Genomic DNA, 13586 nt, shown 5'->3' on the forward strand with positions numbered 1-13586 from the left:
ACCAAAATAAACTACATAAATACTTGTAAAATATCTATGTGGTTAATGATGAATTAGATTTTTTTAACTGAACCACTGAAATATTTCAACATGTCTTTCATCTGTAAATTTATTAAGCTCTACCTGTATGTTTGGTACAGGAAAACTGAATAAATATCTCATTTTAAATGTAGGCAGTTACTCTTCACCTTAACTTCACCTTCCTCATCTTTGTTAAATTTACAAACGAATTAATTAATAGGATCTGATCAGCTGTGCTTTTTTCTTTAGGTTTTTATCACAAATGTATAATTCTGCTGTCACAGCTCAGCCACAGGCCATTTCAGTGGAAATCAACAAACATTGCAAGGTTCAGGTTTTGTTGGCATTAACAACCTATCATCATAGTTTGAAGTCGTAAAATTAGGAATTGCTCATACATAATTTGCCTGTTCAGATTGAAATCAGAAGTCAGAACTTGTCAAATGCAGCGGTGTGTTTCGAGGGAAAATAAGCAAGGTGTGTGTAATCATAAAACACAGCTTGTAATGACAACTCAGCATTTCTTGCTTCTCCCTCTGAAATGTGTCCAGGTTTCCCACGTACGCTGGCGCAGGCGCAGGCCCTCAACAGCCTCTACCAGATGGACCTGGTCATCAACCTCAACATTCCCTTAGAGACTCTGAAGGACAGGCTGAGTGACCGCTGGGTCCACCCTGCCAGCGGCAGAGTTTACAACATGGGATTCAACCCCCCTCTAGTTCAGGTATCAAACATGTGAAAGTGAGCCCTTGCTGGCAAAGATTCAAATCCTGAGCTCTAGATGTTGAGACAGCCTGTTGTTTCCTCACACAGATTGTACGGGCGTGTTTCAAAGCTGAAAAGAATTTAGATTTCATAGTGATTCAGCAAAAACGCTCAGAAAAGAGGGGCGTCCGGGGAAAACACAGCCATAGTCTCATTACTCCTCAAGTAACGCTCACGCTTCTTTCTTTATATTGCAAAGAGAAATGGTTACTGTAATTCTACAGGTGTTGATGTTCAGAAGTTTACAAGCTCATCATATTCTAACATGCATAAATATCTCGTTATTTGCGGGGCTTTGAATCCAGCGTTTGAGCATTTTGTTTTATTCAGAGTGGAAAGGTTGTGCAGCGTGTCATTTTAAAAGCAAGAATTGGTTACAAGGTTAAACTTTATGTGTCAAATATATTCAAACATATACATATACCCACTAATAAAATTTAAACCAGATATTTGTATACACCTTACATAAGGACCCATTACCTTTGTTCCTCAGTTTGAATATTGGAATTGTGTGTGTGTGTGTGTGTGTGTGTGTGTGTGTGTGTGTGTGTGTGTGTGTGTGTGTGTGTGTGTGTGTGTGTGTGTGTGTGTGTGTGTGTGTGTGTGTGTGTGTATGTATGTATGTATGTATGTATGTATAGGATATATATATATATATATATACAGGATATATATTTGATCCTGTATGTATAATTTTGTCACGTATAGATCAGAGAAAATCCACAATAAATTTGAACTTTTACAGACGTTTTTCAGGCATTTAATTACTAACATGTTTTGAATTTAAAGACACTCAAAATAAACACAATAAATGCCAACTTTTGAAATAATATAAATGTAGTTGTCATGTAATTTAATGAGATGAGATTCAACTATTTACATTTAGAAGGCGAAAGAGATTTGACTCAGAATCTTTTTATAAAACTCAACTTGAGAACTCAAGTTGAGTTTTATAAAACTACATCTGTTTTCCATCATGACTACAGTAAATGGCTACAGAAAACGTCAAAAGTTCTAAATAAAAAGGATTTATTTTGATGTTCAAAATTTGTCTTTTGGAATACAGAAATTCCAAAAGTTCTGTTATGCAAATAACCTTGTAAATTTTAGTTAATAGATTTGTGATTATGGTTTTCACTGGTAATATTTTGGTGTATAATGAGGAGCATTTTATGGGCAAATATTTTTCAATTTGACGTAATTCTCTGCCACTGAGGATTTAATAGACTGTTGCAGCTTTGAATTGTTGTGACCTTGGCTTGTCATCCTCAGGGTAAAGATGACATCACTGGGGAGCCACTGATTCACCAGGATGACGATAAACCAGAGGCTCTGATGGCACGACTCCGACATTACAAGGAATTGGCGAAGCCTGTTATAGATCTGTACAAGTAGGTTAAAAGTTGTTTTTTATGCTGACCAATTTGAAATCAGAATATCTTTGATGTGAATTTCTTAAAGACACTCGTATTTTAGGAAAATACTTATAAACTCTTGCTTATCATGTATCTAACTGATGGTGTCATTAACTTACAAGAATCCTTATCTTAGGTAAGAATTATGTGTTTATTCTATTTTTTTTATCATGATAGAATTACAGGGAGTCAATTAAAGTGGAACTATTTTGTGTTTTCCAGATATATAGTACCATTTTCTAGCATACTCAAGTAACTATGTTAACACCAGTTGTTATAAAAATACCATATGAAATATGACTTAAAATAAATTTAACTTCCTAATTTAAATTGGGCCTCTGTCTCTTTAGAAACTCCTGCTCCTTCTGAGACTCTGCCTTAAGGAATCCATCCCAACATCGCTCCTCTATTAAACTTTTAACAATGTTTTTACCAGCATTTCACTGAGAACTAGCTCCTTTAATGAGCTCAGCTTATGCACAGTTCCACCAGGTGTTTTCTAATTGCTGCTGGCTAGTCTGAAGGAGCTGAGTAGAGGAGACTCGGCAGAGGGCTGCTCTGCAAGGCGGAAGCTCGGTAGTTTGTAAACTGCAGCTCTGAGGAAGAGCTATGTCCCCCCCAGGTGTTTTGATCAGCTGAAATGTTACTGTGGGAGATTAAATGATTTCTCAAACATGCATGAAAGAATCAAGGCAATTTAACAAGATGTAAAGCTCAAAATAGTCAATTTTACATAATACTGCCCCTTTTTAAGATGCATCAAGAAATCGACAGGTACCAAACAGATGATTTTCAGGGTGTTTCAGCCTGACCAGCAACTGGACAAAAACTTAAAAATATTATCCTTTCCGGATGAACAGTGAACGCACCACAGTAAGAATTACCAGGTCGGTCTGGCAACGACACTCTTCAGAATGAATGTTGTTACTGAGGGACGAAGAGTCAACGTTAACTTAAAGTCTTAGTAAGACGGTGGAAATGACGTCAGGGGGAAAGACAAAGATGTAGAAAATGTTTTAAAAGGAAGATTTATTTGAGAAGTGGATATGTTTCTGCAATTTATTTAGGATGAATAGCAGACACGTTTTAGCAAATAATGGTTCAATGGAGTCCAGCAAAGTTTTAATTTGTCACGCTTTCAGCTTCTGTCATAAAACATTCTGAAACATGCTAAAAGCAGGCAAAGCTGGTTATGAGTCTTGACCAAGGAGACAACGGCTGAGACAGAGAAACCCACCGGTTACTGGACCAACTCCTACATTCCTGTTTTTGTGTGTGTTTGTTTTGTTTTAGATTTTAATGAGAAACCTTAATTCCCATCTAAGTTTCCATCAGTTGAAGTAAAAAGCTTAGATGTCAAGAAAAGACTTTGTCTGTTTTTTTACTTCATCTGGAATATTTTGACAACCACAACCAATTCTATATTTTTTTATCTTCACTCAGATCACAAGGAGTCCTGCACTCATTTTCTGGAACAGAGACTGACAAGATTTGGCCTTACATCAACTCTCTCCTCAGCACCAAGATGCACACACAGCCGTCAGGCGCCCATCCAATCCAAACGCCCTGAGAAGACACCACAGAGAAGAAAGAGGAAGTTTTTTTTGTTGTGTTATTTTCTTTAATTTTTTTTTCTACTTGCTCAAGTGAGATTCCAAGAAATGCACTAGGACACAAATCGACATGTTGTTTGATTTTTATGAATGGTTGTGCCCAAACATTTCCAAGGCTTTCTACTTAAGATTGCCATGATTTCCTAATTATCACTTTGAAAATTGTGGGTTTTGTCTCTAGGGGTTTTGAGAGAACTGTCTTTTCTTTTTCCTGTAGCTTGTGTGACTTTTCATATTTTCAATCATACCTGTGTATAGACTTAAAAAGCAGAGCAAAAAAAGTCAATTTTTAATGGCAGCTCAAATATTTTCTAGAAACCAAAAAATGAGTGATGTGATATACACAAGTTACAACAAACCCTCAAACAAAATACTTTATCAAGGCAGATTTCCAAATTGAAAAAATCTGTTTCATTTCATGTTAGTTTTTAATAACCAGGTTAATCACAATTAGCAAACTAAGCCAATAACTGCATATTCTTATTAAAACACGGTTGCAATATTTTTTGCTGGTAGTTTAAAAAGAACTTTGTGGCTGATTTATTGAGATACAGAAGCTGATAATGCAGCTATCACTGCCTTTCATTTGTTCGGCAGCCATATTGGATTTTGGGGTGATGACTTAGTGAGGCCCCTCTGACTTTCCAAGTAGGACTTCCGTCTTCAATGAGCATTGCATATGATTGCTTCAAGCTTTAAACTGGAAAAATTATCTTCCATATTTGTGCCCCAACATGTGCCTGTGCAGTTTGTTATGTAGCAAACGTAAGTCATTGGTTACAAATGTGCTGCCATGTTTTTCTGAAAGTTTTTGACCTAAATGAGCTCTGTGATTCTGTATGCAGTTGTTTCAGAGGTATTGGGAACTGGGTGAACCTCTTCGGGTTGTTGATGGATTAGTTTCTCTGGAGGCGTTAAAACTAATGCCTTGAATGTTGTTACATTTCTTTAAATGTACTCTGGTGTTGCCTTACGATTTCTCTATAAAGTGCAACATTTCCCTGTTGGTGCATATATGAAAATGACTTTTTGTTATGATTCTGACACTGTTACAGTTTCTTCGGGAAGTCTTTTCTATATTCTGTATCATTTGTCATTGCAGAACATCTATCTTTGCTAGCTTTGCTTTACAGCTGCTTGCCATAGAGAATAGTTTTGGTTCCATCAGTTAAAGTTTGTTGTATGTAATAACTTGGTAAAGTAAAGTATTTGTCTCTGCAGCTGACAAAGATATGTTTGAATTGTTTCTTCAGTTCGGTGACCTTATGGTTCTGCTTTTAACCAAATTCTAAAGTTCCAGCTTGAAGCCTGTAAATAGCAGCTTTAAATCAGTGACAGGCTGTAGTGGACACAAAACCTGTTTTGTTTTGTTTTTTTCATATTTAGGATCTAAGGATAGTGGATTCTGGGTATTTTACTATAAGTTGTCTCTCTGTAGGTAGGCCAAAGGAAAATAAACTGTAGGATGAGAGCCAACATGGAGCAACTTAAAGCGTAGCTTGCATGCTTTAAGTAAGCATGCAAGCTATCGGATCTGAAATAAATGGTTGAGCAACTAAAGTGGTGAAACTACAACACAACGCTACACAGCTTTTATGTAAGGCCACAGAGACATTTCTGCCTTGTTTTCATATAACGCGGTTAAAACGAAGTTACATTCCAAGAACAATAAAACTATTGTCGAAAGCATGACTGCTTCTTGTGTGGTTAATCAAGTGAGTGTTGTAACTTGTGACATTGTTCCTTCCATATGTACAGTCTGCACACCTAAGCTGATTGTATTCTCTAAGTAATACTCTACACACTCATTCATGTTGGAGTACAATAGGTGGAATTATGTAACCTGTTGATTTAGTTACAGTACTATAAATTACAGTGAATTTATTAATCTATCAAATGTTGCTGTTCTGGTATGATTTGCATATAATTTGTGTCATTTAGCTACTGTGTATTGGTAGAGAGGTTATACAAGATCAAAATCTTATAGATTATACAATTTCATAAAATTAATAGAGGTCCAGGGTAGTTATATTTCCCAGGTTCAAGGAATGTTTACCTGGTTCAGTTGCTGTATGTATCAAAAATAACTTTAAGAAGTTTTGGCTTTGCATCATAGCCATATTTGACATCTTAAAATCTAGAAAGATGAGGATGAAGAGGTCTTTCATATTTCAGAAATACAGAGACTCCAAGCACACATCCCAGGGGTGCACCACTTCAGTGCTCGAGAGCTACTGTCCTTTAACTTTTAGATGCATACCTTTTCTCCATCTAATCAAATGAATGACTGGTTACCATTCCTCTTCAAAGTTGAACGACTGTAGAGGGAATTCAACCATTTGATTCAAGTGTGCTGGAAAATGTATGCATCTAAAAGTTGTAGGATAGTAGCTCTCAAGGACTGGACTTGGGTACTGTTCGTGTAAACAAACAAAAGAATGGCTGTGGCCAAGAAATTTCCTCATAATAGGATTGACTTTGTAAAACAAATGTGCAAGCTGGATTGGGCAATTCATGGAAAGACAATAAATTGATGCAGAAAAAGGCAATATTAAAATGTCATCAAAAGCTGCTCCAACAAAACATTATTTTGGGGGTGCACACGCTTTTGAAATCAGATTGTTGCAGCAGTTTTTACTTTTATTTTTCAGATTTGTCTGTTTTTCAGTTGAATCACCCATGAAGTAGGTCAGATTTAAGGTGGGAATAGTGTTTCTTCCTGAATGCCTAACTGCCTGCCTGCCTGTCTGTTCCTCCTCTTCTAATCCTGGGGGATTTGTAAGTAAAGCCAATGTGCTTTAGAGCCTGGGTTAAACTCCACTCCACTGTCTGACACAGATTAAAGCTTCATCTTCTGTGTTTACCTTCCACATTAGGTGCAGATCTGTCTGTGTTTGCAGGGCTCAGCTTTAGATGAACACTTTGCTCTAGCATGATGAATTTACTTCAGCACATTCTTTCCAATGAATTCATCCATCTTTTGTGTTTGTTTCAGCCTGGAAATGTACAGAAGGAAAAGACTCAACAGTTACAATGACAGTGAGCAATCAAAACAGCAAAACCCAAGATGACAAAGCCACACCAGCTAGCAAATCCTTTACTACACATAGCACAGGAAAAGTGTTATTTCATTTAATAACAAACATAAAAAATAATTAAATAACAATTAAACAACAAAGAAAGCTATCAAAATGGAGCACAAGACAATCTGAACAAAAATATTACACATCAGTCAGACGTCTGACTTGCATTTATTGATGACATTCTTTCTATTTGAACATAATTTATTAAGAAATAGTTGAGTTAGTTTGGAAATGACCAAAAATAATACATTATATTACTGGATTGTCTGCAATTATGTTTTGCAAAACTAGTCATCCCAGTTAAGCTTTATTTTGCTTAACACAGGCACAAACCTCAGGACATTTTAAGACCAACACAAAGCAGTCTGATTTGATGAAGTGAACTGGATAGTTGCAAGTCACAGATCTCCATCAAAATGTATGATGGAGCAACCAGAAGTTTGCGCTGGATTGTGTTTATGGGTATCAAGATGAAGAGCTAAATACAAATGTATGCCACTTGTCAGACTTTTTTTTATTAGCTGCACAAGCAATTTTTAAAACATTGTTTTGCACTTCTCAAATATGCACTATTATCTGCTGGTCAATCAGAATCTCATTAGATACACGACAAAACAATGGGAAGTATCAGGGAATGAAAACTTATGCGATTTGTCAGATTTTTTTGTTTCTGTCACTAAAATCCACTCCATGTTTTCCTGTTCCAGTCAGGAAGCACAGAGCGCCGCTGCTGGACAGATCCATGAACACTCTAGCCAATGCTGCCCTCTTGCTTTCTCACATCCACATGCACTACAGATCTACCAATGGCAGTCCTGTTTTCTGGACCCACGCCAAAGACGCGTTTAGCGGTGTGATGATGCAGTAGCTCGGCACCTCCACGGCTTCACTGACAGGTAAAACTGGGATCTACCTGGAAATCCCTGCAGGGGTGCCCAGTTTTCACTGGGCTCTTGACGCCTTGACCATTCAGCTGACAGTGAATGACAAAGCAAAGGTCAGTGCGTGTGCGCGCGCGCGCAGCCGGGATTCAAAGCGCATCTCCACAGCGGCACAAGACGGCGCTCCTGGCAGAATGAAAGAAAGCGCTCTGAAAGGTAAAAGTCTCCTTTGGACTGTCAGTTTGTGGTCATCTCTTTGATTTTTCGATAAGTTTCTGCAAACCCCAGCTTTATTGTTTCACATCATTTCAACAGAAAAGATGAGCCCATCATGATCGGAACCTGGACGTTACATAATATTAAGCTACCCTTACAAATCGTGACCACTCACACTCAAAGCGCATCTTGCGCTCGCATGGCAGCCGCGTTATTTTAATGAACATGCAACATATTTCAAGGTGACATTATGTTATTTTTCTCGAGGCATAGAAAAGTTGGGTTACGTCGCCCGGGCCTGTTTGGGACGCACACAGCCGGGTTATGAATGACATCATTTGGGATATTTTTGTCACGAGTGTCGATCTTTCTAAACAAATAATCTATTCTCATAAATTTTGAACCCATTGTGCGGAAATTCCACATAATGTCATTTCAATCGATGACTTGGCTGAAAGAATCGTGGGAAGGCTGCTACTTCAGACAGTTGGATATTTTTGATCCCATTCGTGCAATCCGTGTTTTCCAGGGAGAAATAATAATTATTCATACACCAATTTCTATGAAAAATAACGACATAAAATACGTCTAATCTTATCGTTACCAGGGAGACATGTCAGTCGTTTTTCTGATTTATCAGTACCACCAGCCTTATTTATCAGGAAACGCTTTATTCTAAGAGGACAGCTCCTCTTCCGCTGTCCAACTGCGCACCGTCACATCACTGCGCGTCACACACATCACGTGAACAGCTTAACAGCGCTTGGTTTAGCTCCATGTTATGATCATTACTCCGGGACGTGATAGGCTTTTGTTTCCCAACAGTAATCACTTTCTTGTCAGAAACGAGGAGCTGAACTCCACTGAAATGCAAGAAATCACTAAATGTTTAAATCTTTGAGCATTTGGGAAAAGTGCAGCAGTGAAACTAAACAATCAGTTATGACTATAACTATATAAAAAGCTGCATGTATTTGTATTGATCCCCTTTAACCTGATAGTCTCTAATTAAAATGTACAGAAAACATATGTCTATCGTGAAGACTGCAATAACTCACCCATAATTGGAGTGTTAGACAAGCGTTGAGCCTAACTGTGCAACAAGAGAAAAAATGGTATAGTTTAGATCATTTAGCATTAGAATGGGACCAGACAAAAATTCAGTTGATGATCTATTGCAAAACTTGTGCTATTATGGACTACATTTTATTAATCAGTCATGCAGAATCCCAGTGAAACACACTAATGATCATGGCTAAGAAACAAAATGTGAAAAAGTTTGAATTCAATACTGCTGTATACTTTGACAGGACACTGTGGTGTCAATGCAAACTGTGAGTTTGGAAAAAAATATAAGGTCTGAGAAGCTAATGCTGCAGCTGCTCAGTTGAAGTTTATTCCTAATCCTTCAGCTGATCCAGCAGATTCCTTGATTTTGCTTTAACTGTTATGTGGATAATCATCAATCCTAAGTAAATACTAGAGAATGGTTGTAAAAACCAGTAAAGGCTGTGATGGATTCAGAATCATTCTCTGGCATGTGTCATAAAGCAATTTTAAGTTTCTGCAGCATATTTAAAAGCACATAAAGAGTTTATAATGCATGCCCACACTCCCAGGAATGTTGCACGAATAATTTGCAAATGATTTTCAGTACTTTTCTTCATAAAACAATGTTCTTTATGAAGATGTGAAGAGAGAAAGACTTGATATTATGAAAGAAAAAACATTTATAGAAAGGAATTTTTGAAAGTTTGTACCTAGTGGCCTTTATTCAATAGTAGCTTGACAGGAAGCAGCGAGAGAAAGAGAGAAGGGGATAACATGCAGTAAATGGCCCAGGGCCGGAAATGCAACTTGTGACAGGTGCGTCAAGGACTGTAGTAAATGTTGGTGGTCCACTTGCTCTACCACTGGTGCCCTAGGAAGGATTATATGAGAAAAAAACTAAACATGGACTTCCAGGTAAGCATGGGTAATACAAGATGTAGAGCATGCTCTTTGTAAATCTGAGCCATAAAAACATATCTTAAAAACATCCATCAGTGTGAGGAAAAGGCTTTTAAACACTGGGGAAGTTGCAAAATGTGCACAAATAAAGTTTAACTTCTAATACCTGTTAGGATAACTTGCAGTGGACAAAGGACTATGATTACTAGCTATAAAAAAAAAGTAAAAGTAGTGAGCTTACAACTAAAAATCTTAAAAGTGTGGTGTAAATGTGTATCCAACCCTTTATGAGTGGTATGTAGTTTCCAGCTAAGATAAGACAGTGTTACTGTCCACAGTGAAAAGTGTTGTCGTGTGAAAGCAGCTCAGAAACCAGTTTTTCTTTCTCTTACATGACAATAGGTCAGTAAAGTTGTGCCTTCTTATTGTTGACCGTCACCTTTCGTCACCCATGTTATAGCAAAGTTGTTGCTCATTCATTTGAGGGGACTTTTTTTTAAATGTAGTGCCTTTCCTAAGTATTTATTCCCCTGCAACCTTTTTCACAGCCACAAGCACTAATGTATTTAATTGAGATTTAGGATGAAAAGTCTGAAAATCTGAAAAGTTTGACACCTTGTGTTGCAGTTCAACTGGAAGTCTTTGAGGCCTTTGTATTCAACCCCTTTACTCTGATACTACTAAATACAATACAGTGTAGCCAATTGGTTGCACTGGTTTACTATTAGTTGTCCGCTCCACAATAATTGTGTATTAACTTAAATACGCATCTCCACAGTGAAGTACAGTGGTGGCAGCATTATGCTGTGGTGTTTCCTAAGAAGAAACAGGGGAGCTAATGGGAAAAAAGATTAAACAAAATGCAGAGAAAGCCTGGTGAAAGCTACAGAAAAGACTCCAAAAATTAAAAAAAATGCACAACGCACAAGTCTAAAATAAATAAAATTACCTACATAACAAATACATGTCTTCATTTATAACATACAAGCTCCATTCATGTCTACCAAAAACTAAATTTGGTAAAAGTAAAACATTACGCTAGCATTTTATTGTTTTAAAAAAAGTTACAACCTCAGGAATGAAAGATTTAAAAGGTATGATTACTTTTGTAAGACACAACAGCTGCTAAGTATTAGTTTATAAGACATTTTCTAACCATTAGAATAAAATACCTCAAAAACTACTTTAATGCTTTTATCACAATTTGCACTTTACTTTACAGATATCAGTACACTCAAATACTTTTAGCTACAACAAAGCTAAATGGTAACAAAACAAAAGATGAAGGAAGGAAACTAATTATATTTTTCACCTTTCATGGAGCTGCTGCACCTGTTTGTTGCCTGTTCCAAACATGCAGAGTGGAAAAGAATAATGGCTACTATTAGGCACGGTTAGTCACCGGACAGGAAGGTAATTTGCATCAGTGTAGTGGGAGCACGTAGCATCCGGTCATGGAGCGGGAATCCTCCGTTTTGCACATTCCGTTCCCGCTGTGCTTTGAGCCTCCCGTCCGCTCTCCTAAAAAGAGTTTCCCAGGCTCATGTCCTCTTTTCAGAACCATGCAGGGTTTCTGTTGCCAGGGGACAGGGCACAGGAAGGAAGCATGCCATCTTTGGGCTCAGATTGGTTCTAAACTGACCTGAGGTCGGAATAGAAAGATGCACAAATTTACAGTCGCACTCTCTATTTTTCACTCTGATGTCTGTCCACCAGAGATAAATTGTCTGTGACATAGATTTGAAATTTTATTTTCTACTAATACAGCATATTGTTATTTTGCGATTTTATTCACAGAAGAATTTTTTTTTTTTTTTAAGAAATCCAGTCTCAGAATTTGAATATATTAGAAATGACTGCAAAATAAATCTTGCTACCAGCTCATGGACATAACTGTAAATTATACAACCCACTGGCAAAATGTATAAAACCACAATTAGAGAAAGTTGTTCTGCAGTTTTTTCTACTTTAAAGAAAATATGAAAAAACAAATAATGAACATAAAATACAGTCTATCTTTCTGGATTTGTACAATTATTAAAAATATCAAATTTCATATTTGACATTGATTGCACATTTCTTTTTAGGTCAAGTAGAATAAACTATAGAATCATGAATGTTGACAAAAAGATATTGTAATTTTTTTATTTTGTACTTTAGTGAATTTTATGACGCTTCAGTGGTCTGAACCTTTTAATGTTTGTTTTGCATACTTGTGTGCCACTTGACCATGTCTCCCTTGAAAAAGAGATTTAATCATTAGGGACTTTCTGGTTCTTTCAGTTTCCTCCCACAGTTCCAAAACATTACTATTGTGTATAAATTACCCCAAAGTTTATGTGTGTTTATCCTGTGACCTTCTGTGTTGCTCTGTGATGGACTGGCGACTTACAAGGATAAGTTAGTATAGATGATAAATAGATCTACTTCACTTTTGAAAAACAATATAGCAGCTTTGCAGGGTGGAAGTTCTCCATGCAACACATGTCAGTTTCCACAATACATTTTCAATGTGAGTGGATCTGAGTTTCTTGATTGAAGTTGCAATTTTTGCATCACCATTCTGATACATTTAGGAGAAAATACCTCTTGATAAATTTACATTTATGATTCCATATTTTTTCTTAACTTTATCTGAGAAAAGATGTGAAATCGTTTTTGCTTAGAGTGTCCAGCTGTCTAAAATATTATTTTCACAAGGTTGATATGCTGTAGCTGTTTTCTCTTATTTTATTATTTTAACAAAAAATAATAAAGCTTTGCATTGTTTGTTTGAAAATTAAACCGTAAAGCCACATGAAAAAGTGGGCTCACCCCAGCAGCTGATTGGGGGAATAACAAGTGCAGCATTACCGTTAGGGGACCAGGAGCTGGGGTGGATTTCCCTTTAACTTGGAGGGCAGCAGCAGCAGCAGCAGCAGCCGGAGCTGGGAGACGTAGTGAAATGCGGCGGTGAGAAACAGAGGAGGCGAAACAGAGAGAGGAGGGAAGAGAGAGCAGAGCTACCGATAGCATTTCATATTCTCAGAAAGCAGAGGAAACCGGTTGTCCTCCAATCCTCGGACATGTGCTGCACCCGGCAGCAGCAGCAGCAGCAGTAGCAACGCAGGCGGCGGCGGGGTGGTGTAGCAGCCTACTCGTCATTTTGAGGCTCCTTTGGTCTTTTTTTTTTAAATAATTCCCTCCGCCCCCATCCTTGCGTTCTTTTGTAATGAGCTTGTTGGGAGCTTACAAGAAAAAGACCAGTTACGATGGCTATGAATGTTTGCAGCTGGTCGATAGCGGCGGAGACAGCTTCGGCTTCGGCAGGGGGAGCAGCAGCGGCGGCGGCGGCGGCGGCTCCATCGCGGCCACCCTCGGACCGAAGGCAGGCCCACTGAGAGAGGAGGACTGCAGCACCATGGACAGCTCAGGTAGGAACCCTCGGCGGCCCCCCGGGCAGATTAGATGATGTGCTCTGATATGGAGAAGGCTAGAGTAAAGATGTGATGACTTTACAGAGTGTTAATGCGGCCTGTCCCGGTGGAGAGCCAGCCGGGAACATTATTCTAGCTAACACTGAAGTACACACTGAAGCCAAATGTAGGCTTTTCAGTTGGCTGTCCTCCTGAAATGAACTTCACATTTTCATGATGTCAAGAT

General features: G+C 37.9%; 2 protein-coding genes and 1 long non-coding RNA gene across 9 annotated transcripts in view; 2 read left to right on the forward strand and 1 right to left on the reverse strand.

Annotated features, from left to right (window-relative positions):
* ak4 (adenylate kinase 4) overlaps positions 1 to 5503 on the forward strand; it is a 29248-nt gene extending 23745 nt beyond the window's left edge. For all 4 annotated transcript variants that reach the window (XM_081606084.1, XM_081606086.1, XM_081606085.1 and 1 more), the window contains exons 4-6: positions 573 to 745; positions 2059 to 2177; positions 3645 to 5503. In XM_081606084.1, the coding sequence (XP_081462210.1) occupies positions 573 to 745; positions 2059 to 2177; positions 3645 to 3771 (419 nt within the window). In that variant the 3' untranslated portion in view covers positions 3772 to 5503. The remainder of the gene's footprint in view (positions 1 to 572; positions 746 to 2058; positions 2178 to 3644) is intronic.
* Positions 5504 to 6192: 689 nt separating this feature from the next.
* On the reverse strand, positions 6193 to 12867 carry LOC108166518 (uncharacterized). Of its 2 annotated transcripts, XR_014087228.1 has the most exons (5): positions 12798 to 12867; positions 11257 to 11586; positions 9755 to 9915; positions 9053 to 9087; positions 6193 to 6810 (listed from the first exon to the last, which is right to left on the reverse strand). It is a non-coding gene; the product is annotated as an uncharacterized LOC108166518 (long non-coding RNA). The 2 variants fall into 2 exon arrangements; XR_014087227.1 differs by having other exon boundaries at positions 9755 to 11586.
* The window catches only part of dnajc6 (DnaJ (Hsp40) homolog, subfamily C, member 6), a 36731-nt gene continuing 30804 nt past the window's right edge, over positions 7660 to 13586 (forward strand). For 2 of the 3 annotated variants that reach the window (XM_008415211.3, XM_008415213.3), the window contains exon 1: positions 12906 to 13357. In XM_008415211.3, coding sequence (XP_008413433.1) covers positions 13156 to 13357 — 202 coding nt within the window. In that variant the 5' untranslated portion in view covers positions 12906 to 13155. Of the gene's footprint in view, positions 7995 to 12905; positions 13358 to 13586 lie in introns of those variants that run through there. The other variant, XM_017306308.2, reaches the window with a different exon arrangement.

The sequence above is a fragment of the Poecilia reticulata genome, chromosome 4, assembly GCF_904066995.2.
Source record: "Poecilia reticulata chromosome 4, P_reticulata-male-v2, whole genome shotgun sequence".
Lineage (NCBI taxonomy): Eukaryota > Metazoa > Chordata > Actinopteri > Cyprinodontiformes > Poeciliidae > Poecilia > Poecilia reticulata.